This window comes from Schistocerca serialis, chromosome 7 (assembly GCF_023864345.2).
Source record: "Schistocerca serialis cubense isolate TAMUIC-IGC-003099 chromosome 7, iqSchSeri2.2, whole genome shotgun sequence".
Lineage (NCBI taxonomy): Eukaryota > Metazoa > Arthropoda > Insecta > Orthoptera > Acrididae > Schistocerca > Schistocerca serialis.
In genome coordinates this window covers 516,374,642-516,402,522 of record NC_064644.1, presented here as the reverse complement: position 1 = coordinate 516,402,522, position 27,881 = coordinate 516,374,642, and the positions used below count along the sequence as shown (strand labels likewise).

The 27,881-nt window shown below is 42.7% G+C and overlaps 1 protein-coding gene across 1 annotated transcript in view; it reads left to right on the top strand.

Moving 5' to 3' along the window:
* Positions 1-18,396, top strand: part of LOC126413187 (myogenesis-regulating glycosidase-like) — a 54,746-nt gene extending 36,350 nt beyond the window's left edge. The window contains exons 3-6 of the mRNA XM_050083083.1: positions 4,272-4,706; positions 12,617-12,773; positions 17,966-18,157; positions 18,269-18,396. Coding sequence (XP_049939040.1) covers positions 4,272-4,706; positions 12,617-12,773; positions 17,966-18,157; positions 18,269-18,396 — 912 coding nt within the window. The remainder of the gene's footprint in view (positions 1-4,271; positions 4,707-12,616; positions 12,774-17,965; positions 18,158-18,268) is intronic.
* The last annotated feature ends 9,485 nt before the right edge of the window (positions 18,397-27,881 follow it).

The following is a 27,881-nucleotide window of genomic DNA, read 5'->3' as shown; positions in this document are numbered from 1 at the left end:
GGCTGCACGATCCCTTGCAGTCATGCGGATAACATGCCTTTCATCCTGACTGCTAGTGATACGAGGCCGTTATGATCCAATACGGTGTTCCGTATTACCTTTCCTGAACCCACCAATTCCATATTCTGCTAACAGTCATTGGATCTGGGCAACGCGAGCAGCAATGTCGCGATACGATAAACCGCAATCGCGATATGCTACAATCCGATCTTTATCAAAGTGGTAAATACGATGGTACGCATTTCTCCACCTTACACGTGGCATCACAACATCATTTCATCAGGCAACGCATGTCAGCTGCTGTTTGTGTACGAGAAATCGGTTGGAAACGTTCCTCATGTCAGCACGTTGTAGGTGTCGCCACCGGCGCCAACCTCGTGTGAATGCTCTGAAAAGCTAATCATTTGCATATCACAGCATGTTCTTCCTGTCGATTAAATTTCGCGTCTGTAGCACGTCGTGGTGTAGCAATTTTAATTGCCAGTAGTGTATAATTCGCTTGGCAATAAAGTTATCTCATTGTCAAAGAAAGAAATATTTAATAGTGCATTTGAGTATTTCTTACATACTGTTGAGAGTATATGTTATACTTTTCCAAGAAAATCTTTTCTTGCTTAATTTTACAGACCTAATTACATAGATCAAAGTAAAAAAAATATTTTTTGAGAATAAATGAGAAACTTGAGCAGCTATAAGATCCTCTTTAACAAATTGGAACCCCTTTTTGACATAGTCGTGGCTACGTCCTTCTGTCAGGTCACATACCCAGACGAATTCCATTAACAATCTGGATCATTAAAAAAAGCTCGTGATTTTTACGAATCAAGTAACTGCTCCGCATGCACAGTGAATCAGTAACTTTATCTAAGAAATGAAACACCTATAATATCAGTGTCTGTGTTGGGGGGGGGGGGGGGGGGTGAATTTGTGGTTCTGCATAACAAATGGTGAATCTAATTTCATCGGACATAAATATTATTATTTCAACTGATATCCTCTCATCGAGCAAAACAGTACTTCATGAATACCACACAAGATGTCTAGACAATTTGGAACAGAAATATGCAGAATAGGCCTGAATTTCTAAAATAAAACTCAGTACATTAGGACAGTGCACCTGGCCGAAGTGTGGTTATTGCATTAGATTCAATGAGAGATCCAAAGTACCTATTCTCCAAGAGATGGATGATCTCTGAAAACGTCAAATCTTAAAGCACCAATGCGATATTTAATGAATAGAGATCTTCATTACATAATGGAAATAACTTTATTAAACTTCCGTCCTATTTGGAACTGGTGCTATCATCAACATCAGCATCAACATCGCGTGTAGCCCCCACAGTGAGAAATACACAAGCAACCTCCACATGTCATCTTGAGGAATTTGTTGTCCTCTCTGCAACACATACTGCTTCATTTAACGAAAATTCGTGGCTTTAGTCTAGCATGAAAGTATACATGGCATGCCAGACTCGCTCTATCTGTGACAAATCAGAGGACTGGGCAGGACAATCAGTAATACGTACGTTTCTCGAGGTATTTGTAATATGAACTGCAATGTGGGTCTTGCAACAACCTGGTGCGACATGCCATTTGGATCCGTGGGCTGAAGGGTATGACAATAGGGTTTTACCATTTCAACCATGAGCTGTGTAGCATTCATCCTCCCTTCGACAACTGTGCCATTAAGAGGCCAAACCGAGTAACTCCAGTGCAGGCGGAAACTCAGAAAACTACAGTTAAAGTTAAATGCAGATTGAAAAGCCACCTTTAATTATAACTCAAATTTCTGTTCACCTTAACATTACTATGGTAATTATAATTTTATGTGATGAACAAATTTCATCAAAACACAGTATACAGAAGATCTTACCATTTATATTTTGTAAAAAATTAGTCGACAAAGTTCATTACTTATTTCACTTTAACATCCAATGTGGTCAGTCATCACAATAAAAGATTTTACAGTTCTCTAATATTTGATCGTTGTGTCCCTCACGAGCAATCACTGGCTTCTTATAGTAGTTATAGTTCACAGGAGGAATACACATGAATTTGCGAATTCATGTTGGGGACTGCTGTCTATTTCTTCAGATTCACGGCAAGGAATGTAAAACCTTCGCAATATCAGTCCTACCTGGTAGGGGTCCCAGATTGATGAAAAATATTAAAGAAAAAGCTCCTTGTAAACCACCTCCTTTGTGACAGAGCTAAATTTCATTAAGATTTTTCCTACGAATCTGACTCTGGCGTCTGCTTTTCCTAGTATTTGTTTTATACGGTCATTCCACTTAAAATCGTCTCGCTCTAGATTCACCTACACTCGAAGGAGCTGCTTACAAAACCAGCTGGTAGTGTTCTCTAACCAAACTGGATAAAATAATTCGAGTTAGTTACTGTGGCCTCAGAAAGCTGCAACTAAACAGTCAGTTGCCCTCCATCCTATGGAACTTCGATGGCGATATTGCGAGATTTTGGTGCCAAGAGAATAGTCCCACTTGTTCTTAACCCTTCAGGTTAAGAAAAATGTGTTTTAAATGTAATCTGAAGGACGTAATTGAGGACAGGGCTTATGAAAACGACTTCATCTTTCATTGCTTTATAAAGTTAGTAACGACGTGGTTACTTATAGACGCGGAGGTAAGGATAAAGTGGAGAGGAGCGCTTTTGGCGTTGACATTTTCGCTCTCGAGACTCGCTCTGGGTCTTTCCTGATGGACAGACCCGTATCTGACCACCCCGATGAGATGCAAACTTTATTCCGTCAGTAAGTACTTTTACAGTACAAATAGTTTTGCAGGCACTGCTCAGAGTGTCTGGAACAGAAGCTGAGTATCGACAGGTTATTCCGCAACTTAATACGTCAGTAAAAGCATACGTGAGGCTGTGAGTTTGATTGTGTGATACGAAGCCTCACTGGGACTGTGATGAACTTTAGAACAACCGTAGAACTACGTATCGCAACAAGATGTAGTCTTATCATCTTGGGTAACTGATTTCTTGAATGGCTCGGTGCTGCTGCGAATTTCCTGTAAGTTTTCAAGGTTTTACTGTACGTAAGATGGGCGTAGATTCGATTGCAGTTAAACAAATCTAAATTCGTCGTGTAATGTGATAATGTTCAGGAGAGCGAGTGTTTGTTGTAGTTGCATCGTTAGAAATCTCGCGTGGCAGTGCGAAATTAATTGTTTAACTCTGAGTGAAACCAGTATCTAAATTATGTATGTAAGGAGAAGACAGATTGTTCTAGAAGGGGCCAGCGTATATTGCATTGTTCTGAAGGATAAAGTCTAATTCATCGTGATGATAATTTATGAACATAAATGAGAGACAGTTGATGGTTGGAGTGCTGACACATTATCTAAAAATCCAGTAATGCTGGCAACTTTTTGGTTATGCATGGAGATCGTATCAACCTGTACCGCATCAAAACAGCCTGAAGATGACGCAATGAAGCGTCAAAACTGGTAGCGACAAAACAAAATAAAATCATAAGGACGGCTGTAGGTGTTTTTATTTTTTCTCACGATAGTAAACGGCCGTCATCCCAGAGACGTCCTGCTAAAAGGATGGACACACAAAAGATACATGACAGATGTGTCACCATATGTCGTGTGTGGGAAGACGTTAGCCTCATGCTATGTCATATGTATGCTCTCGGATTAACTACAGGTGCCAAACACTACTGTAATAACAATCCCTTGTAGTTGTGACATATGCTTTATTGGAGGACACTGCGCCTCTGAATCATGTTTTATTTATAACGGTAGGTCCATGTTCCTGTTTTCTGCCACACCCTTTTTTATTATAATATTACTTATTTGACTTGTTGCTTCCCAGGATTGCTTACAGTGAGTAGCATTGAGAGCAGGAGAGCTGGACTATCTTTGAGAGCCAAACATCTTCGAGAAATATAAAGGTCGTGGTCTGAGGTACTTATGACACGTAACAAACATCAGTTGGACGTTGGCCCGCTCCGCGACCGATTTAATACAATCCAAGTGGCGCCAGGCCTCTCAAGTGACTAACCACTGGCTCTGATACATTAATAATAGTATGCAGCTCAGGTTATATCACATTACAGCATTCGGTTTAGTCATAATGGTAGTCAGGTGGAATAAATCTCAGAGTGATAAACTAATACACCAACCCTGCTAACTTCCAAGCCATTAGTGGCCGTTCATTACACAGATGTCTTTAACTTACACAATATATCACCAGCTTCGTGACACATAAGCCTCAATATTTACCTGTTCGCAAATTCCTTTCAGCAAATAAAGACTGAGACGGGAATAGACTCGTTCAAGTTCGACGCCGGCGAGACCAGCTGGCTCCCAGAGCTTCCCGTACTGAGGCCCACGGAGACGAACCCCGTGCAGTACTCCGTGGACTACGTGAAGAACGCCGCCCAGTTCGGGTCGATGATAGAGGTTCGCGTCGGCCAACACAGCCAGCAGTTCCCGTACTACGTCCGGATGCTCGACAAGGACAGCAGGTGGGGCTTCGACAACGGCCTGGCTTCGATGGTGACGACGCTGCTGCAGATGAACATGGTGGGCTACCCCTTCGTCCTGCCAGACATGGTGGGCGGCAACGGCTACGGCAGCGAGGCGCCCACAAAGGAGCTCTTCATACGCTGGCTGCAGGCCACCGTCTTCATGCCAGCCATTCAGTTTTCTTACGTGCCCTGGGACTTTGACGACGAGGTACGTAACTCTCTGTGGACACATCATCGCTCTCCCTTTGTCAGTTCATGAAGATCGTTCTACACTACTTTCAACATCCATTATGAAGAAAGAGTCCTGAGTACGCGAAGGAACTTGCCCCCCCCCCCCCTTCTTGCGGCGGTGTACCGTAGGTCTCTAAAAGAGCGTAGCGTTCCTAGGATTGGAAAGGGGCAAAGGTCATCCCCGCTTTCAAGATGGGACGTCGAACAGATGTGCAGAACTATAGACCTATATCTCTAACGTCGATCAGTTGTAGAATTTTGGGACACGTATTATGTTCGAGAGTAATGACTTTTCTGGATACTAGAAATCTACTCTGTAGGAATCAGCATGGGTTTCGAAAAAGATGATCGTGTGAAACCCAGCTCACGCTATTCGTCCACGAGACTCAGAGGGCCATAGACAGGGGTTCCCAGGTAGATGCCGTGTTTCTTGACTTCCTCAAGGCGTTCGATACAGTTCCCCACAGTCGTTTAATGAACAAAGTAAGAGCATATGGAGTATGAGACCAACTGTGTGATTGGATAAAGAGTTCCTAGATAACAGAACGCAGTATGCCATTCTCAATGGAGAGAAGTCTTCCGAAGTAAGAGTGATTTCAGGTGTGCCGCAGGGGAGTGTCGTAGGATCGTTGCTATTCACAATATACGTAAATGACCTTGTTGATAACATCGGAAGTTCACTGAGACTTTTGCGGATGATGCTGTAGTATATCGGGAAGTTGTAACAATAGAAAATTGTACTATAATGCAGGAGGATCTGCAACGAATTGACGCATGGTGCAGGGAATAGCAATTGAATCTCAATATAGACAAGTGTAATGTGCTGCGAATACATAGAAAGAAAGATCCCTTATCATTTAGCTAAAATGTAGCAAGTCAGCAACTAGAAGCAGTAAATTCCATAAATTATCTGGGAGTAGGCATTAAGAGCGATTTCAAATGGAATGACCATATAAAGTTCGTCGTCGGTAAAGCAGATGCCAGAATGAGATTCATTAGAAGAATCCTAAGGAAATGTAATACGAAAACAAAGGAAGTAGGTTACAGTACACTTGTTCGCCCACTGCTTGAATATTACTCACCAGTGTGGGATCCGTACTAGATAGGGTTGATAGAAGAGATAGAGAAGATCCAACGGAGAGCAGCGCGCTTCGTTACAGGACCATTTAGTAATCGCGAAAGCGCTACGGAGATGATAGATAAACTCCAGGGGAAGACTCTGCAGGAGAGACGCTCAGTAGCTCGGTACGGGCTTTTGTTGATATTTCGAGAACATACCTTCACCGAGGAGTCAAGCTCCCTCCTACGTATATCTCGCGAAGAGACCATGAGAATAAAATCGGAGAGATTAGAGCCCACACAAAGGCATACCGACAATCTTTCTTTCCACGAACAATACGAGACTGGAATAGAAGGGAGAACCAATAGAGGTACTCAAGGTACCCTCCGCCACACGCCATCAGGTGGCTTGCGGAGTATGGATGTAGATGTAGATGTAGATGAGAGTTTGAGGAGTGTATTTACAGTTTGTGAATATTAATGTAAATGGTACGTCATGTTGACGCCATGGGCGTACATTGGGCACAGACAAAAATAGGAAAACAAAGACTGACTAAACGTATTTCGGTTTCTGGAGAAACAGGAATCAGTGTTCCCGAAACATCGCATAATTAAACTTTTTGCATTAATGCCTTATTTTAACTCCGCCACTAGTTTCGAACTACCAAACACATTTTCAAGCGATGCCTACTAAAAGTAAAACACAAAACATTTGTAAGAACACGTAAAAACAAAATTAGGAATCATAAAAATACGTTTCTTAAAATTTCAGTCAGTGTTCACTGAACTGTAGCATACCGGCACTAATATTGCTTGGTTAGGCGACAATCAATTCGCACATGGGTAATGTATACATAATACACTGTCACATGGAATGTCAGACCAATTCCACTTTGTAGATGTATTCATGAAGTGCAGTTAAACTAAACTACGGACTATCGCTAGAGAAAGTTCCTAAGGAAAATAGCTGATGTCTCGTTTAGTGTACGTGGGCTCACCAACAACCAACTGGGAGTTGCACATCAGATCCAAACTGTTCATGTATTTATTTATATAGGGCATCACACAGGAGTGATATGCATGTCAAACTTTTGTTATTTGTATTATTCCTATGTAAGGATGTTAACGCGGAAGTCCGTGTTTTTCAATGAGGTTTCGTGATTGTAACAAAATAACTGTTAGTGATAAGTACATGGCGCTGTAAGTTATGTAATTCGAACTGTGTTACGGTAGATTGATTTATGCAAATGTTGCACATACACGAAGAGTTTGGATTTGAGACTCAAGTCTCCGTTGGCTGCAGGAGCGTGCACGCATACATAAGGCGATACACTGGCGACACCAGCTGCTCTCCTCTGGAAATGTCTCCAGCGCTAGTTCTTTGTCTTGTTTAACTGCACGTCGTGAATACATCTATACCGTGAAACTGATCCGAGGCTCCATGTGACATTGTGTTATGTGTATATTATCTGTATCTGAATTTGTTGTGACCCAAACACTCACTATTACTCCAGGTATTCACAGTTGAGTGAACAACTACGGAAATTTTCAGTAACTGTATTATTCTGTTCAAATTTTTTATGTGTTCTCATAAATGTTTTGTATTTTAGCTTCAATAGGGATCTCTTGGAAATGAACTTGGTAGTTGGAATCTACTTTGCAGCAAAATAAATCGCAGCTGTCACAGAATTACAATAAAGAATTTATGTTATCTAATTTGCTTGTTCTGTCCTTATTTCACGTTGGAAGTACGTGTTAAGTGTTCGCGTACCACTACAGCAATAAATATCGTTTTGGGAGTTGAGTGGGTGATTATGATACATATCGGTTGTGTAAACGCGTTGATCTGGTGCTGTAGATGTATCTTTTCAGATAGTTGCCTACAATCCAGGCTTATATAATATTGGAGCAGCGCGGAGGTAAATTTCTGCCACAACTGAAATGTTTACCCCAGTAGATGGGCGAGCCCAACTGAGTAATATTGTCCGAAACAGAGCGACCATGACTACCTCCACTGGTGGAATCCAGATTTTTACCACTGTCCTCTCGAATACGAGTGTGGTGTCATGCCATGGGGCCACTTTATTCGTTCACATCATTTCAGAAAATCTTCTTGTCCCCTAGAGGATCTAAATTATGGCACTGAAGTCTGGAAGCTAAACTCGTTCTCCATTAAATTCAATTTATTCGCTTCTCGGTTCTCATGGCCGTCAGCAGATAACATGAGAGAAAAAACACTCTGCGAATGATACTGAAAGTCACAATGTGCGCTGATGAGTCAAAACATTATAACCACCTGCTTAATAGCTTTTTGCCCATCTTTAGAACGAAATACATCACTGATTGTGGGTATCACAGATCCGACAGTTTGTTCGTAGATTACTGGTTGATGTGGAATTAGATGTCCACGCAAGGACATGTAATTCGCATAAACAACGGGCCGCTGATCTGCGTACGCGGTGGTGCGACTAAGCCACTCAGATAGATTCCATAGGATTCACACCAGGCGAATACTGTCGCTGAGACGTCAACGTGAGTTCGCCCTAATGTTCCTCAGCTCACTTCAGCACGTCTCTGGCTCCGAGACATGTACAATTCTTTTTCTTTCTTTTGCTTGTGCCGTATATCCCGCGGATACGCAGGGTCGGCGTGGTTAATCGGATGTGGCAATGTTAGTTGAAGGGGTGGCCAGATGCCCTTCTGCCGCCACCCCGTATCCCCCGGGAAGGAACTAGTGCACCCCAACTGTCTGCGACTAGTGTAAGCGGTGGAATAGTGCAAAAGTGTTCAGATGTCTGCGAGCCGTGTAACTGAGGCGGGACGTGGAGACCAACCCGGTATTCACCTAGGGGGATGTGGAAGGCCACCTAAAAACCACATCCAGGCTGGCCGGCACACCGGCCCTCGTCGTTAATTCTCCGGGCAGATTCGATCCAGGGCCGGCGCGCGTAGCCGACTCCTTGAAGAAGCGCATTAGCGCGCTCGGCTAACCTGGCGAGTAGACATGTACACTTATACTGCTGAAAAACGACATCGCCGTCGGGGAAGACATCAAGTAAAAAGGGATCCAGGTGGTTTTCAGCTTCACCGTGCTTTCGGTTATTACCACACGTCCCATGTAAGTGCAGAAAAATGTTTCCCATAGCAAAATACAGCTCCCACCAGTCTGTATCTGTGGCGCGCTGCACGTTTCGAGCCGCCGTTCACCTCGATGACGTCTTTTGTGGAGATGACCATTGACCTGTGATTCACCCGAAGAGCCGACATGTTGCCACTGATAGTCGAATCCTGATCTTCCCCTGCCCACTACAATCGTAATTGACGATGTCGCTGTGTCAACATGTGAACCCGAAGGGGTAGTCTGTTGCGGAGCTCCATGTTCAACAATGTACGATGAACGGTGTACTCTGAAATAACTGTGCATGCACCAACTTTGTGCTGTTTCGGCAGAGATGCTATCGATTACCATCTATCTTACTTTACAGAGCAGACGAGCCTCCGAATCCGAACATTCTGTGAACATTCGAGCAGCTTTCAAGGTTCTCGTTCACGGGCTCTGCGTAATAATAATCATCCCTTTGTCAAAGTCGCTTATTCCCCATTTGTAGCTCACATCTTCACTAAGGTGATCACCTGTCCGCCTCTGCACCGCTTATATACAGGGTGTTTCAAAAATGACCGGTATATTTGAAACGGCAATAAAAACTAAACGAGCAGCGATAGAAATACACCGTTTGTTGCAATATGCTTGGGACAACAGTACATTTTCAGGCGGACAAACTTTCGAAATTACAGTAGTTACAATTTTCAAAAACAGATGGCGCTGGAAGTGATGTGAAAGATATAGAAGACAACGCAGTCTGTGGGTGCGCCATTCTGTACGTCGTCTTTCTGCTGTAAGCGTGTGCTGTTCACAACGTGCAAGTGTGCTGTAGACAACATGGTTTATTCCTTAGAACAGAGGATTTTTCTGGTGTTGGAATTCCACCGCCTAGAACACAGTGTTGTTGCAACAAGACGAAGTTTTCAACGGAGGTTTAATATAACCAAAGGACCGAAAAGCGATACAATAAAGGATCTGTTTGAAAAATTTCAATGGACTGGGAACGTGACGGATGAACGTGCTGGAAAGGTAGGGCGACCGCGTACGGCAACCACAGAGGGCAACGCGCAGCTAGTGCAGCAGGTGATCCAACAGCGGCCTCGGGTTTCCGTTCGCCGTGTTGCAGCTGCGGTCCAAATGACGCCAACGTCCACGTATCGTCTCATGTGCCAGAGTTTACACCTCTATCCATACAAAATTCAAACGCGGCAACCCCTCAGTGCCGCTACCATTGCTGCACGAGAGACATTCGCTAACGATATAGTGCACAGGATTGATGACGGCGATATGCATGTGGGCAGCATTTGGTTTACAGACGAAGCTTATTTTTACCTGGACGGCTTCGTCAATAAACAGAACTGGCGCATATGGGGAACCGAAAAGCCCCTTGTTGCAGTCCCATCGTCCCTGCATCCTCAAAAAGTACTGGTCTGGGCCGCCATTTCTTCCAAAGGAATCATTGGCCCATTTTTCAGATCCGAAACGATTACTGCATCACGCTATCTGGACATTCTTCGTGAATTTGTGGCGGTACAAACTGCCTTAGACGACACTGCGAACACCTCGTGGTTTATGCAAGATGGTGCCCGGCCACATCGCACGGCCGACGTCTTTAATTTCCTGAATGAATATTTCGATGATCGTGTGATTGCTTTGGGCTATCCGAAACATACAGGAGGAGGCGTGGATTGGCCTCCCTATCCGCCAGACATGAACCCCTGTGACTTCTTTCTGTGGGGACACTTGAAAGACCAGGTGTACCGCCAGAATCCAGAAACAATTGAACAGCTGAAGCAGTACATCTCATCTGTATGTGAAGCCATTCCGCCAGACACGTTGTCAAAGGTTTCGGGTAATTTCATTCAGAGACTACGCCATATTATTGCTACGCATGGTGGATATGTGGAAAATATCGTACTATAGAGTTTCCCAGACCGCAGCGCCATCTGTTGTTGAAAATTGTAACTACTGTAACTTCGAAAGTTTGTCTGCCTGAAAATGTACTGTTGTCCCAAGCATATTGCAACAAACGGTGTATTTCTATCGCTGCTCGTTTAGTTTTTATTGCCGTTTCAAATATACCGGTCATTTTTGAAACACCCTGTACTTTTGTTAGCGCGTCACGTGCCTGCATATCACCAGGCAGAACAGGAAGCCGCGATGGGCAGTGGTCATAATGTTTTGACTTATCAGTGTATGTCTGCCGTAAGCCACATTACAACACTCTATCTATGGTGATTAGAGTACGAATACAAACTCGAAGATTGTGTTGATCGTAAAGTACCTTCCCAGAGGACGATGCAATATTTCACGAAGAGAATGCACGAAGAGAGGTGACGGAAGTCATAGGTTAGCACATATACAGTATCTCGTACACAAGGTTTAAATGGCCATTGCATTGGCGGAGCCGTTGTTTGTACTCAGGTCATTCTTGTGAAAATGTTTTCGACGTGACTGTGGCAGTGCGTCGGAAATAAACAGACTTTGAAGCGGAATGGTTGTTCGAACTAGAGGCGTGGGACTTCCCATTTCGGAAATCGATAGGGAATTCAATATTCCGAGATCCACAGTTGCCAAAGTATGCCAAGAATACTAAGCCTAAGGCATTACCTCTCACCATGGACAAAGCAGTGGCCGACGGCCTTCTCCTACAGGCCATGAGCAGGGGGGTTTACGAAGCGAGCAAACTAACAGACACGCAACACTGGGTGAAACAACGGCAGAAATCAATGTGGGACGTACGACGGACCATTCTTTTGGAACAATGCGGTGAAATTTGGCGTTAATGGGCTATAGGGGCAGACGACCGAAGAGAGTTGCTTAGCTGGCAGCATGACATCGGCCTGGACAGAGTTCAGTCGGCAAGGACAGACCCCACGAATCCATGGACCCAAGTTGTCTACAAAGCACTGTGCAGGCTGGTGGAGGTTCCGTAACGGTATAGGCTGTGTCTACATGGAAGGGACTTGGTACTCTAGTCCAACTGAACCGATCACTGACTTGAAATTGTTATGTTCGGCTACCTGGAGACCATTTGCAGCCATTCACGCAGTTCTTGTTCCCAAACAACGATGAAATTTTTATGGATGACAGCGCGCCACATCACCGGGCCACAATTTTTCGCGATCAGTGTGAAGAACATTCTGGACAATTGGAGCTCATGATTTGGCGACCCAGATCGCCCGAAATGAATCCCATCCCACATTTATGGCACATAAACAGAGGTCAATTCTTAACGCATCGGTAAAGCTTCCGGAATTATGGACAGGTATAGAGACAATATTGCTCAATATGTCTGCAAGAAACATCCAACGACTTTTTGAGTCTATGCCACGTAGAGTCGGTGCAGTACGCTGGGCAAAAGGAGGTCCGACACGATATGGCGAGGTATCGCTTGACTTTCGCTACTTCAGTGTATAACGTCTTTAAGAGTGACCTCTTGTCCTCATCAAAATGTTATGTTATTTAAGAAGAAAGAATGAATTATAGTCTAACAAGTACTTCGGATAGAGGTAGCATTGGACCTGATAAGTTTATTGTAAATAGATTGTAGGCATGTTCCACTACGTGTAGTGAAAGAATTATAGTATTCAGAAGGGTTCATCGCAACAGAGTCCATTGTTCCTTTTACCCACTCTATTTTCTCTGATAACTGCACTCTCTTGTACTCTGTGGGGTGTGGGTGAATTGGCCGGAAAGTTCTGGGAGTGTCGGCGCTGTTGCAGACGGTGGAGCTTAGCCGTCAGCTGGTGGCGCTGCACGCCCAGTACGCCCCGCGCATCGTGGAGCTGATGAGGAAGGCGGTAGAGGATGGCAGCCCCGTCAACCTTCCAATCTGGTGGGTCGACCCCACCGACGACACGGCCCTCGCCATAAACTCAGGTACGGAGAGCGAGGCTTCCCTCTCTGACACTGTGTGTGTGTGTATGTGTGTGTGTGTGTGTGTGTGTGTTCATCCTACTGTTACAGTTTCTCACCTCGGATACTTCTTATGACTTTTTGTGATGTCTTACGTTTACCCATCACATTAGAATGTAATTTAAAATTTAATTAGAGTCAGTATCGACCACAATGAAGACAAAAAACAACATGCAATAGAAGTATAGTATAGTCGCAATGGCTTTTGAAATGTGTGTGGTAGCGTTTCAAATGGGAATATTTTCAGATATTATTACATTTTTTGGTTTACTAAATATTTCCTTATTAATTTAAGTTCTGAGCTGGCTGCTTCAGTGTAATTTCGTGCCCTTCCAGACAGTTACGGAATTTCTTGCTCGTACTGACAGATACAGTGTTGGTAACCAAAGCTGGGTTATAAAGTCTTACTTATTTGTACACATGCCATCGCAATGACATTTTCCCTTGATTACACTTTTTATCTCTATACTTTGGTGGTTGCTTACCAAACATACAAGCTTGTAAACTGAAGTAAGAAAGTCCGATGATATTAATCACCAGCAACAAGTCTCCAGATACTGATGCAACTTACAGCACATACGTAATAGTTTTGGTGTTTTCACACACCCATGGGTGATACTTATGATCGCTTTTTATTGTTTCTGATTATATCACATGTGGGTGATGACTCATCAGTATCCATTAGCCGCAAAATAAGTTTTCGCCTTAGAAAATACTACTTCATAACACCACATAGCATTTGCTCCTTTTTCGTAGTAATGGTACTGACACTAAATCAAATACTATTTACTTATTGTACACGCAGTACTCAGTAGTGCAGTCATGTTTCTATAGCTGTTAATTTGACAGTATGATATTCCTCGAATCTATATCTACATCATACTCTGCAAGTCATATTACAATCTTCGGCTGAGGATACCCTAACATGTTCCACTCGCGAATGGCGAGTGGCACGAATGATTGACGGAATGCCTCTGTGTTAGTTCTAATTTCTCAAATTTTCTCGTTGTAGTCATTTCGCGAGTCGTATGCTGGAGGAAGCAAAACGTTTGACGACTCTTTCTGGAAAGTACTCTCTCGAAATTTCAACAGTAAACCTCTCCGTGATGCACAACGCCTCTTTGGTAACGTCTGCCACTCGAGTTTTTAAGCGTCTCTATAACGCTCTCGCGCCGACTAAAAGATCCCGTGACGAAATGCGCTGCTCTTCGTTGGAACGTCTCTGTCTCGTCCATCAGTCATACCTGGTAAGGGTAGCGCACTGGTCTAGAATCCTCAAGAATCGGTGGAACAAGCGCCTTATAAGCCTCTTCCTTAGTAGATGAGTAACATTTCCTTAAGATTCATCCTATGAATTTCAGTCTGGCGTCTGTTTTCCCTACTATTTATTTTATGTGCTCATTGGACTTAAGGTCCCTGTGGCTACTTAGTCCTAGATACCTTAGGCACTGTTTCCAGAAATTTGTTCAAATGGTTCAAATGGCTCTGAGCACTATGGGACTCAACTGCTGAGGTCATTAGTCCCCTAGAACTTAGAACTAGTTAAACCTAACTAACCTAAGGACATCACAAACATCCATGCCCGAGGCAGGATTCGAACCTGCGACCGTAGTGGTCTTGCGGTTCCAGACTGCAGCGCCTTTAACCGCACGGCCACTTCAGCCGGCCACAAATTTGTCATCAGTAGTGTAACTAGGCAGTAGATGGTTTCTTTTCCAGTGTATACGCAATATGTTACATTTATTTACGTTCAGGGTCAACTGCCAAAGCCTGGACCATTCATGTGACTGAGTGGTAGACACGTGTACAATAAACAGTTCTCTTCAGGGAAGCGCACAGGAACTGTTGCATAAAAGAAACGTCGAACGAATAAACAAACATCACTGTAAAATAGTTGAGTTGTGAATAGTCAACTTACACATTGAAAATATGCATGTGGTGCAGTACAAAGTCCTTTGTCTGTTGATATCCTTGACATGCATAATTGTAAGTCTCTATTCGATAACTCGGTTTTCCCTGACTGAAGTTAAAGTTTCATAAAGCTACCTGTCCTAGCTGTGAAGCGAAGTATCTACATCTACATCTACTTCTACGTGGTTACTCTGCTATTCACAACAACGTGCCTGGAAGAGGGTTCAATGAACCACCTTCAAGCTGTCTCTCTACCGTTCTACTTTATAATGGTGTGCGGGAGAAAAAACAAGTGCTTAAATTTTTCTGTGTGAACCCTGATCTCTCTTATTTTATCGTGGTGATCATTTCTCCCTATGTAGGTGGGTGCCAACAGAATGTTTTCGCAATCGGAGGAGAAAACTGGTGATTGAAATTTCATGAGAAGATCCTGTCGCAACGAAAAACACCTTTGTTTTAATGATTGCCACTCCAATTCACGTATCATGTCTGTGACACTATCTCCTGTATTTCGCGATACTACAAAACGAGCTGCCCTTCTTTGTACTGTTTCGATGTCATTTGTGTGACTTATCGCGTAATCGAAATTTAGCTGATTTCTTTTAGTACTCATGTGAATAACTTCTTACTTTTCCTTATTCAGGGTCAAGTGCCACTTTCCGCACCATACAGATATCTTATCTAAATCATTTTGCAAGTCGTTTTGATCATCTGATGACTTTACAAGACGGTAAATGACAGCATCACTTGCAAACAATCTAAGACGGCTACTCAAATTGTCTCCTATGTCGTTAATATAGATCAGGAACAATATATGGCCTGTAACACTTCCTTAGGGAACGCCGGATATTACTTCTGTTTTACTCGATGACTTTCCGTCTATTACTACGAACTGTGACCTTTCTGACAGGAAATCACGAATCCAGTCGCACAACTGAGGCGATACTCCGTAGGCACGCAGTTTGATTAGAAGACGCTTGTGAGAAACTGTGTAGAAAGCGTTCTGGAAATCTAAGAATATGGAATCAATTTGACACCCCTGTCTGAGGTCAGGTAAACACTGAATAGCGATGTACTTCACTGTACTGCTAAGTGGCTCCGCTGGCGTCGTCGTGGACTGGCCTGGCTGGGCCCCGGAGAGCGACTGGAGGGTAACTGGAGAGTAACTGGGGAGTACATGGTCTGCCACTGCAGACGACGCCTCTACACGCGGCTGTGTCGCGCACCCTGGTGGGTGCTGTCGCACAAGGGTCGCGGGCCTGGCGCCGCTTGTGTTTGGAAGGCGAGCGTTGCATTAGCGATCGCTGGTGGACGGCCGCTGCCAACTTCAGCGTCTACGACGGTGACCGAACCCTATGCGGTATCGACTGTGCAACGATATCACAAACTCCATGTTCATCTTTATCGTCGTCGTCGGCTGATACTCGTGTCCGAGTTTTCATTTCTCTCCTGAAATTTCCTCTGTCACGGTTCAGGCGTGGAAGTGTCGTTGATGGCTTAGCAATCCAGTCCTAGTGTGGAACAGGCGGCCACAGACATTACAGCTGATGGAAGGTGGACGACGTGGCTGAGCCTGGAGGAGTTTACCTCTCTGGCGTTTGTCATTCTCCGTTCTTCGACGTTCCAGCTGAAAGTTTTGAAGAGCATTTGAGGTAACTGAGCGCCAGCGACTTCGATCTCCTGCTATTGTGGACCAGTTACGCGGATCGATGTTCACATTTTTCTGATTTTTCTTGTAATGATCCTTATAACGTTTGAGAGGCGCTTCTCGTGGCCTTTTACCTGTGCTCACTTCGCTGTACAGCATTTGACGTGGAAGTCTGTCACTTTTCATCCGCGCGCTGGACATGTCCGACCCATCTGAGTTGATGCCCAATGATAAGAGCTTCCATGCTATATATTTTTGCTTTCTCAAGAACAGCTGTGTTGGGTATGAAGTCATCCCATTTCAGATTCATGATATATCTTAGCTTCTGTTGGTTGAAGCGTTTTAGTTTCTTCAGATCACACCAATATAACGTCCAGGTTTCGCAACCATATAGCAGGTTGGAAATGACTACAGCTTTGTACACCATCAGTTTGGTGTACAGTGTTAGGTCTTTATTCAGGAAGACACCATCTTTATAGTGGAGATTTAACAGCACAAAAGAAACAATTAAATCGTTGTGTTCTTCAGGCCTTCTGACCACGAATCTATAGTGCCTGTAAAAGTTACGATCGAAATGCAAAATGTAATATGTTTTAGTGTAACGTTTACAAAAACAGTTTTCCTTTCATCACCGTCAAGAGGGCCTATAAATTAATAATGTTAAGGTAATGATGTAACTGCCCAATCAATAGAGTGAAAAAAGGTCGAATATCGCGAATAGTTCGTGTCGTCGAAAATTTTTGTAAAGTGGTAGGAGGAAGTACCACGAGCAACGTAACAAAAAAGTGGTTCAAATGGCTCTGAGCACTATGGGACTTAACTTCTGAGGTCATCAGTCCCCTATAACTTAGAACTACTTAAACCTAACTAACCTAGGGACATCACACGCATCCATATCCGAGGCAGGATTCGAACCTGCGACCGTAGCGGTCGCGCGGTTACAGACTGTAGTGCCTAGAACCGCTCGGCCACTCCGGCCGGCCATCGTAACAGGAAATTTGACTAGCTAGGAGTGAGTGTGGGACTGGTGGTGCGTTTGAAGGTCACTTTTGTACTTTTTTCCTGAATAACTCGAAAAGCGGGGCTTCCAGCGAAAACGAATCGCAGTACAATTTAACTACATTCAATTTCATACAGAAAAATCATAATCAGTTTTCTTCTGTAGGTCCAATTGTATGCGCGTTCGAACGAGAGAATATGAACATTTCGCGCTTGGTTTTTGAAGGTCAGATATAGAATTACGGGTTCTACGCTAGGAGCAACCGAATCACCCCCAACTTTGTCAGCACATGCAAATCCAGCATATGAACTTATGCCATTCCCTGTAACTAATGTAGAGATTGTGAATCAGGCAGAGCATAGGAATGCTTGATGTTAACCTCAAATTAAGGAAACAATGACGATTCCAGTAACACAGTACCAAAACTGGAATTCAGCATAGTGGACTGCATAGCCTCACACACTGGACTGGTAAATACTAAGGAACTAATATGTTGCATCGTGATACCACTACGTGTCTGGCACTTTCGTACTGCTCTTCTCTTACCAAGAGACTGGACTATGCAGACGGTTGTGACATGTGCCGTTTTCTGTGCAGAGTTCCTGCTTGGAGAAGACCTGTTGGTGGCGCCGGTGCTGGAGGAGGGCGCTGTCAGCCGCGACATCTACCTGCCCAGGGGCATCTGGAGAGACGAGGCGGACGCAAAACACCCAGTCATAGAGGGCCCTATCTGGCTCACCAACTACTCGGCTCCACTCAGCGTCCTGCCTTACTTCACCCGAGCCTCTGGTATGTGTGCCTCATAGATCATAACAGTATGCCTAACATGAGGAATACAGACTCTTATGAAATATAACAGCGATGCTTTAAGTTTCCTAATAAACGCATTTCGTCTTTCAGATGTCCCTGACGCCACTGGAGGTTCCTCACAGATTCGACTGTTCACTCCTGCAACAAGTTCCAGTTGGGCAAGCAGTACTGTACTTTTGTATATTTGTTCACTTGCCTTCCGCCGATTACTTACATAATTTGCTTGTCGTTCACCTTCAATAATGTCTTACAAACGTCAACTCTTGCCTTTAAAATAATGCTTACACTTCTTTGAACATTTTGAACGACGTGAGCACTGGTCCTGAAACACATTTTGTATATTGGTATTATTTTGAGTCCGAGTAATAACAATATTTTGGTTCATTCTAAACAGCAGTCTCATTACAATTTAACTTCAATAACTGAATGTAGAAATGTAATTATAGGAAGATATTATGGAATATTGTAAGATACTAGGCAATAGGCTATAATACACAATAAAAATATTAATGAAGTCGTTTCTCATAATCCTACGTAGTAATGTTCTGTTGTTGTCCATCCATGAGAACGCCATTCATTCCCTAAATTTTTTTTCAAAGAGTCAGAAAAACTCATAAATTCTTGGTAATAGAAAAATGTAGTTCCCTTTCCACCAGGAATAAAGTTCATACTTGCTATATCGAAGGCAAACCTTTAAACAAACACGCCAGTATGAGAGTTAGAGATTTCATGGTTCCTCTGAACTGCCTTGAGACTCAAGGCAAGTTCACGCTCCAATCAAGGATTCTTACACTTTATCCCACATGCCTTTTATTCTCTACAACTATTCTTCTACTGTCTCGCGTCCATAACACTGAAAGAGAGAAGTAAATCTACTTTTAATTATAGTTGTTAGAGTATTTATAATTACCACTGTTCTCTTTATAGATGTTATTTATGTCATAATACTGTAATTATTTTTAAATTATTATTATTGTTACTATAGTGACGATATATATATATGTAACCAGTGTATACTAATGTGTCAATTCTGAGAGGTCTGAAATACTTAGTTTGCACATATTTGTCATGTATACACATTGATGTGATATAAGAGCTGCCAAAAGGCTCCAGTATGAGCAGTTTGAGTTAACATGAATAATGAACACATATACCAACTGCATATTCTGATTCATATTAATACCACTATGCAGGAAATAATGACAGAAACCACTCATATATTCTATTTGTATATTTATCAGATTTATTTGAATGTGCATATGGAAGAGTTTAGCTGTGTTATGTAAAATTCTTTCACAACATTCAGTATGTAATTATAGGTATGATACAGAGCTAGAAAGCAATACATTCAAAATATTCAGAATTCCAATAGAGTGGTACAGCGTGGTACCAATTCATTTACCATTGCAATGATGTAAAAATAATGCATTAAAACGTATAACTAGTTTTGTATATATCGTGACCGGTATGAGCTGAAAATTTTATTGAAAGTACAATCAGAATTGGAGTACTTGAGAACATTTAAGGTAGTTTTCATTAATTTTGCAATGACATTTCTGATAATCTCTAATTTGAGTGTTGTGGTGTGTGATTTTACTTGATCTCTGAGGAAATAAGGAGAGTAATTTTTCTATAGCCAATTCAGTATCATTCTTCAATTTTCCTACTTCAAGCATCCTATTTAACCTCAGTACCCAGTTTCTTCGAGAATCACATAAACTCTGTACGGGCATCATGTGTAGCTCCAGCAATTTATGTCTGTTATATTCTTATACGGAAGCTATTTATTGTTTTCTAATTTTTAAAATGTTTTTTCTTTATTTTACTGATATTTCCATTGTTTATTGTTATAAACTAATTAGGAAGTTGATATACAAAGTTCCTTATTTGTTGCACTTAAATAAATCATGAAAAAGTTATAAGATAATTGTTATGTGGAATGTTGTCTCACACTTATACAGATCATGAAACAAAATTATAGAATAAATCTTACATAAAACATTCAAAGTTTTTTCACTCAAGTGTTCATTTCAATATCTCACAATCCTACTTCACAGAATGACCAAGACATTTGTTACAAAGTATTTTCACATCAAATGATTGTTACATACAAAGTCACCACAGCCATCACATGTTCAATTTGTTTTCTGTGAACACAAGACACATTTAGTTCTCTTCCTCCCCATCCCCTTCCCTGTCAGAATCTCAGCACATGTTGAAAACCACTAGAGTTTACTGTACCTGTTATGGCCTTAGTTCTTTTCTGTGCATTCTGATTCTTCCACTTTTTGTAGTGTTGCCATTTCTTTAGCAAGGCCTATTAGACACTGCCTCCTTGCTCTGTTTTTTTTTTCATCCATGGTGGCTATGTTTCAGTAAATAACATGGTCATTGATACTTGCCGTATCTATCATATCACAAAAAATAGCAGTATGCCATCTCCTAGTAGCCCGTTTAATTGAATATTGCCTTGCCATCATGTCAACATTGTCTCCTCCAGATATTATGCTGTTGTAGAATGAAATAACTTCTGACTTTTTCTTCTCATCTAAATTAGTGTCGAATATATCATGTAAACACAAAAATGACTGCTTTACTTTTGTTTTGAACGAATGGTACCATCAGTGTGTTCTCAGCGAGCCATAAAATAGTGAAAAACTCTTCTCTATCCATGGATGGCAGCCTTTCTTTCGGTACTATCTCTTCTTAAAACGTGAAAGAGGAAAAGAATACGACGTTATAGCTTCTCGTACTCTTTCATCCCTTCATCTTTATAGCTCGTGTTATATACGTACGTGCAACCGACTATATTTTGCCTAATTTCATCGCTTCTGCGACAAAACAATTGATATGCTGGCCACTTCTCCCCGTTTACATGTCAGCATGTCTCAGCATCCTTGAGGGAATGGTTCCCATTTCTCTTTCCTTCATTGAATTGACGCTGCCTAGATTTTTTTTAAACAATAACGTAAATGATCCTATAATTTATAATGTGTCAAAAAACATTGTCTATTCGTAACAATATAGTGTTCGTGTAACTTAATGTGTTACCTTAAAACGTTGTTTAATATTACTGTTGGTTCCAAATAAACCTACCACGCACACAAATAAAAAACCCTTCCCTCCAACAATAGCCTAACAAGGTTAATAAGTAGTTGAGCTCATCATATTTACGATGTCTCGTACTATTCATCATGTTCCAGAGATTACACAGCGTTCAGGTGCCATAGCTGCAGCTCCAGAGATCATCTTTAATTCGTTTAACCTAACAGCTGATTCCTGAAAGCTGTAGGTACTGCCCATTTTGTTTGTCGCGCTGTTCAAATCCCCTCGTTTAGCTTGAACTGACACTTAAATAAATAGGTAATTCAGCTGTAGAGCCTCAGGTAAGTAATAAAAATAAATGAAATCGTAAAAATTTATCCTACGGCTTTAAAATAATCCCTAGGTCTTTTTCCAGTTCGATGACTGTTTGACTTGAGGGGCACTGCATCTGCAATGATCTTTTTGGTGCTCTCAGCAGAGTAGATGACAGGCTCCTCTAGGGTCAGGAGAATAGCTATACCTTAAATCTTTTCCTGCTTTACAAGTGTATAGGGTAAACATAAATAAAACCGACAAATTGCTGGGACGGATTCCTGACTGGAAATGGAAGAAGGAAGATCCTATGCAGTTGTGTCAGTAAATGTATCGTTGTTGTGGTAGATGGCGCTGTGAAATGACAGTTCCTCTGACCACGTGCTGGGTGTTGCTGTGTGCTGCAGGCTGTGTGATTGACGCAGCGTACTGTAAGCAGCAGAACGGTCCGGTAATCATGTCGGGAACGAGACGAGGTAGTGTTTGTGTACGGCGGAGCAGATGGAAACGGTCGAGAGGCAGCACGGATGTACCAAAACAAGAACCCTCATAGACACCAACAACATCACACAAAATTTCAAGCCCTTTTTGAGCGTTTGTGAGATTATGGGTCCTTTCAGACAGAGGAAAGTGCAGGGAGGTGGCGTACACCACATTTGATTGATCTTTAACATTTTTAGTAAACTCAAATACTCAAACCCAAGATCACACAAAGAAATGGTTGTCGGTTCCTTATATAGGTAATGTCTCCTACAAGATAGGATGCCTGTTGAAAATTTTGGGTTTTAAAATTTCCTTCTCGACGAGTAATAGTTTAAAGCGAAATTTGGTTCATACCCTTGAGAAAGACTGTGATAAGTCTGCGAAATCAGGCGTATATAAGATTATGTGTGATGATTGCCCATGTTATTACATAGGTCAAACAGGCAGAGCTATAGCAGTAAGGTTTAAAGAACATCTTCCAATAAAGGGCGTAGGAACACTGGGGTCAGCCTTTGCGGAACCATCAGGTGCAAATGGCTCATACACCTAAACCTTTACTTGGCATAGAGCTACTACATCATGAAGTTAAGGGCTATAGACTCGATACGCTTGAGGAACTACAAATTCATGCACACCTAATTACAGATAGAGGCAATTTACTGAACGATCAACTGTATCTAAAAAATAGGGCATACTTCGAAGGCTTCCAGCCTATGTTAGGTTTACAATAATTCATAATAAATGTGACCATTACAGTTTCTGTAAAAATAGAACTTTTCCTACAGATGTTCATACGAGATTTGTTAGTCCGTTTATAAGGGTCTGTAGTAGAATGTAAGACGTAGTCATGCTGGATACTCTAATTAATTTACAATAGTAAAGCATAAAATTAATTCATAGCAAAAACGTTATCTGACGCGTGCGTAAGAACAGTTTGGTTCTATACGTCTCGCGCGTGCATGTGAGGTAGACCGCGAAGCCCTCGCGGTCCGCAGTCTCTAGTCACACGACGAGGCCCATACAACGGGCTTAAAGTGAATTTGCTACAGCTTGTTTAATAGAAGTGACAAAACCTTATGGTTATGCATCAAGTTTTATAGAGTTGACTTAGGACATGGCTTGTTTTAGGGAGACATTTAAATAATATTTTATGTAAGTACTACACGTTGCATCCTGTAGGATGACCATATCTAATATAATTAAATAGCACATTATAATATTAACTTTTTGCAGGTTCTGAAGAAGACGTTATTACTAACGTTGAAACGTAGGTAAACGATAAAGTTAACCTGCAACTGTAGGCTGTATATTCTTATATAGATTTGATTGAGACGAACCCTAGTACAAGGTCCAGGCAAATGGACCGCCAGCAAGGTGTTAGCCAAAGTATTATTATGTGGATCTTGCATGACAACCGCTATTATCCGTATCACATGCAACAAGTGCAAGGACTATTAGCAGCGAATTTCCCTCTGTGGGAAGGATCTTGTCAGTGGTTTTTACACGAGACCATCGCAATTATGGGATTTCTGTCGTAAGTCTTACTTACCGACGAAGCAACCTTTACCAGAACTGGCATCATAAATCTGCATAATCGTTATCTGTGGGCTACAGACAATCTTCGGAGAATGGTTTAGGCGTCTCGTCAATATCGGTTCAGCGTCAATGTGTGGGCAGGGATTTTTGCGGCCACACCCTTGGACCCGTTTTTATTCCAGAGCGCCTCGACGGAGGACTTCCTGCGAAATATTCTGTCCAACCTGCTTGAGAATGTGCCTTTGGCAGTACGGCAGCTTGTGTGGTTTCTGTATGACGGACCACCACTCCATTTCCACATTACAGTTCGTCTGGGTGGAACTCAGAGGACCTGTTGCATGGCGTACTAGATCAGCGAACTTAACCCCTGGGATTTTTACCTCTGAGGGCATCTGGAAAGCTTTGTGTATGTTGTACCGGTTCCTGATTTGCAGACCCTTCATCAGCATGTCCGTGTCACCTGTGACACTATTCGAACAGAGTCCAGGACGTGCAAATGAGTGCGGCAACGCATGATGCGACAAGTGAACGCGCGCATTGCGTCCCTTGGAGGCGACTTTGATCACCTGTTGCGACGAGAATGGGATGCAACTCTGCGCTGTGTTCCGAGACGATCTATTGTCATTGGACGGCCACTTTCCATTTACGGATACATGTTCGTAGCACTTCTTTCCTGCATTTCGAGTCAGGGATCAGGCCCTGCAGTTTGGCAGTTTATTAATATTTATCCTGTATACATCTCACCTACGTATGAGTGTCCTTACACAGCATGTACTGTTAATAAACTTTATCCTTCCAACCAACACTAATTCAGAAAAAAGCTTAAGAAATACACGTTAGCAGCGTAAAGCTCCTTTTAAATTTTCATTGTGTTTACACTTTTTAAAAAAACAACACACTTTAAATAAAGAACATACATGTATATCAGTACTGGCAAGGACACGCACCCATCCGTATCATTGAAATCCAGTTTGAAATCTTCACCGGTGTACTAATGACAAGTTAAATATTTATCATACTTAGGTTTACGATCACTGTGTACTTTAGCAAGATCACTCGAATACCAAAGCACCCTTAAAGGCTTCATTGAACTCACACGCTGTCTTAAAATTGTTCTGGTACTTGGAACCCCATTCTAATTGATCCCACAATTTTTGGAACTCTTAGGCTTCCTTCTACATCCTCTACATAATTAGGCGTAGCGATGGGAGATTCAACTTTTTCTTGTAATTAGTGCTCCACTAATTGCCGTAGCCGTTCCTCCAAACCGGTCAATCTGTTTCGTTAAATTCTTTATCATACTCTAACATCTCTATCCGTCCTCCTGCACCTGAGATTTGAGCATTTAATATCTTATGTCTCCTTGTTCTTCTTTAATCTGCTCATTCAGTTCAGTTTGTTTCTTACTAGATCTCACTGTTTATTTATTTCAATCTGTAAGTCCTTGGGCAAATTGGAAATATTACCCCCTTGTGTATTAATGGAGTAGTTACGTCTGTCACAGTGGTTTTCACCTGCGTCATCAACTCCTCTAATTTTGCAAATTCGGCAGTTACATTCCCTTCCATGTTTCCGACGTCAAGATTGACCAATGTACACTACTGGCCATTAAAATTGCTACACCAAGAAGAAATGCAGATGGTAAACGGGTATTCATTGGACAAATATACCATACTAGAACTGACATGTGATCGCATTTTCACGCAATTTTGGTGCATAGATCCGGAGAAATCAGTACCCAGAACAACCACCTCCGGCCGTAATAACGGCCTTGATACGCCTGGGTATTGAGTCAAACAGAGCTTGGATGGCGTGTACAGGTACAGCTGCCCATGCAGATTCAACACGATACGACAGTCATCAAGAGTAGTGACTGGCGTATTGTGACGAGCCAGTTGCTCGGCCACCATTGACCAGACGTATTCAGTTGGTCAGAGACCTGGAGAGTGTGCTGGCCAGGGCAGCAGTCGAACATTTTCCGTATCCAGAAAGGCCCGTACAGGACCTGCAACATGCGGTCGGGCATTATCCTGCTGAAATGTAGGGTTTCGCAGGGATCGAATGAATGGTAGAGCCACGGGTCTTAACACATCTGAAATGTAGCGTCCACTGTTCAAAGTCCCGTCAATGCGAACAAGAGGTGACCGAGACGTGTAACCAATGGCCCCCCATACCATCACACCGGGTGATAGGCCAGTATGGCGATGACGAATACACGCTTCCAATGTGCGTTCACCGCGATGTCGCCAAACACGGATGCGACCATCATGATGCTGTAAACACAACCTGGATTCATCCGACAAAATGACGTTTTGCCATTCGTGCACCCAGGTTCGTCGCTGAGTACACCATCGCAGGCGCTCCTGTCTGTGATGCATCGTCAAGGGCAACCGCAGCCATGGTGTCCGAGCTGATAGTCCATGCTGCTGCAAACGTCGTCGAACTGTTCGGGCAGATGGTTGTTGTCTTGCAAACGTCCTGATCTGTTTATTCAGGGATCGAGAAGTGGCTGCACGATCCGTTACAGCCATGCGGATAAGATGCCTGTCATCTCGACTGTTAGTGATACGAGGCCTTTGGGATCCAGCACGGCGATCCGTATTACCCTCCCCAACCCACCGATTTCATATTCTGCTAACAGTCATTGGATCTCGACCAACGAGAGCAGCAATGCCGCGATACGATCAACCGCAATCGCGATAGGCTACAATCCGACCTTTATCAAAGTCAAAAACATGATGGTACGCATTTCTCCTCCTTACACGAGGCATCATAACAACGATTCACCAGGCAACGCTGGTCAACTGCTATTTGTGTATGAGAAATTGGTTGGAAACTTTCCTCATGTCAGCCCGTTGTAGGTGTCGCCACCGGCGCCAACCTTGTGTAAAAGCTCTGAAAAGCTAATCATTTCCATATCACAGCATCTTTTTCCTGTCTGTTAAAATTTCGCGTCTGTAGCACGTCATCTTCGTGGCGTAGCAATTTTAATGGCCGGTAGTGTAATATTTATTTTCTGAAATTCTTTTAGTGACGATACTTCGTGTCTACCTTCCTACAACAATGCAATTATATTGTGAGTTTTTACACGAACAAAGTACACGATATGCCTGTCCTGGGCTGAGTGCAGCTCAGCGGATGACAGGAACAGCTCGCTGTGGTGCGATGCTGGCGATCGGCACACCCATAGCCGACACGGCGTGTCGGTGAGATGCGCTGTGTGGAGACGAGCCGCCGTCGTGTCGACCGTCGGCTGCTACAGCGGCGACGTCGACTACTGAGCCAATTACAGCCCTGTGACCCGAGACATGTGGTCTCCTTAGTCCACCAACGAAATCTTCTGGTATTTTCGTGTATACTTTGATTTGAATATGGTCGTATCTACCGTTACTGGCCAGGGGCTGAAAAAGTACAGGGTGTCCGTAATTAAAAGCCCAGATTCAAAACGCTGTAGAAACAGAACCACTGCTCAGAATTACGTCAAATCCAACAACATATTATTGAAGCCATGGGAAACGTCATGGAACAAAGAAACAAACCATCCAAAAGAGATACAGAACTTCTACCGGTTGTTAGCGTTGTAAGCGTCCTGACGTAAATTGGGTCGGTTACAAATGACAGTTGTTGTTGTTGTTTGATGCAGCTCTCCATGCTACTCCATCCTGTGCAAGATTCTTCATCTCCCAGTACGTACTGCAGCCCACGTCCTTCTGAATCTACTTAGTGTATTCATCTCTTGGTCTCCCTCTACGATTTTTACCCTCCACCCTGCCTTCCAATACTAAATTAGTGATCCCTTGATGTCTCAGAACATGTCCTACCAACCGATCCCCTCTTCTAGCCAAGTTGTGCCACAAACTCCTCTTCTCCCCAATTCAGTTCAGTACCTCCTCATTAGTTATGTGACCTACCCATCTAATCTTCAGCATTCTTCTGTAGCACCACATTTCAAAAGCTTCTATTCTCTTCTTGTCTAAACTATTTATCGTCCACGTTTCACTTCCATACAATGCTACACTCCATACAAAAACTTTCAGAAACGACTTCCTAGCACTGGATGTTAAAAAATTTCTCTTTTTCAGAAACGCTTTCCTTGCCATTGCCAGTCTACATTTTATATCCTCTCTACTTCGACCAACATCAGTTATTTTGCTCCCCAAATAGCAAAACTCCTTTACTACTTTCAGTGTCTCATTTCCTAATCTAATTCCCTCAGCATCACCCGACTTAATTCGACTACAGTTCATTATCCTCGTTTTTCTTTTATTGATGTTCATCTTATATCCTCCTTTCAAGACATTGTCCATTCCGTTCAACTGCTCTTCCA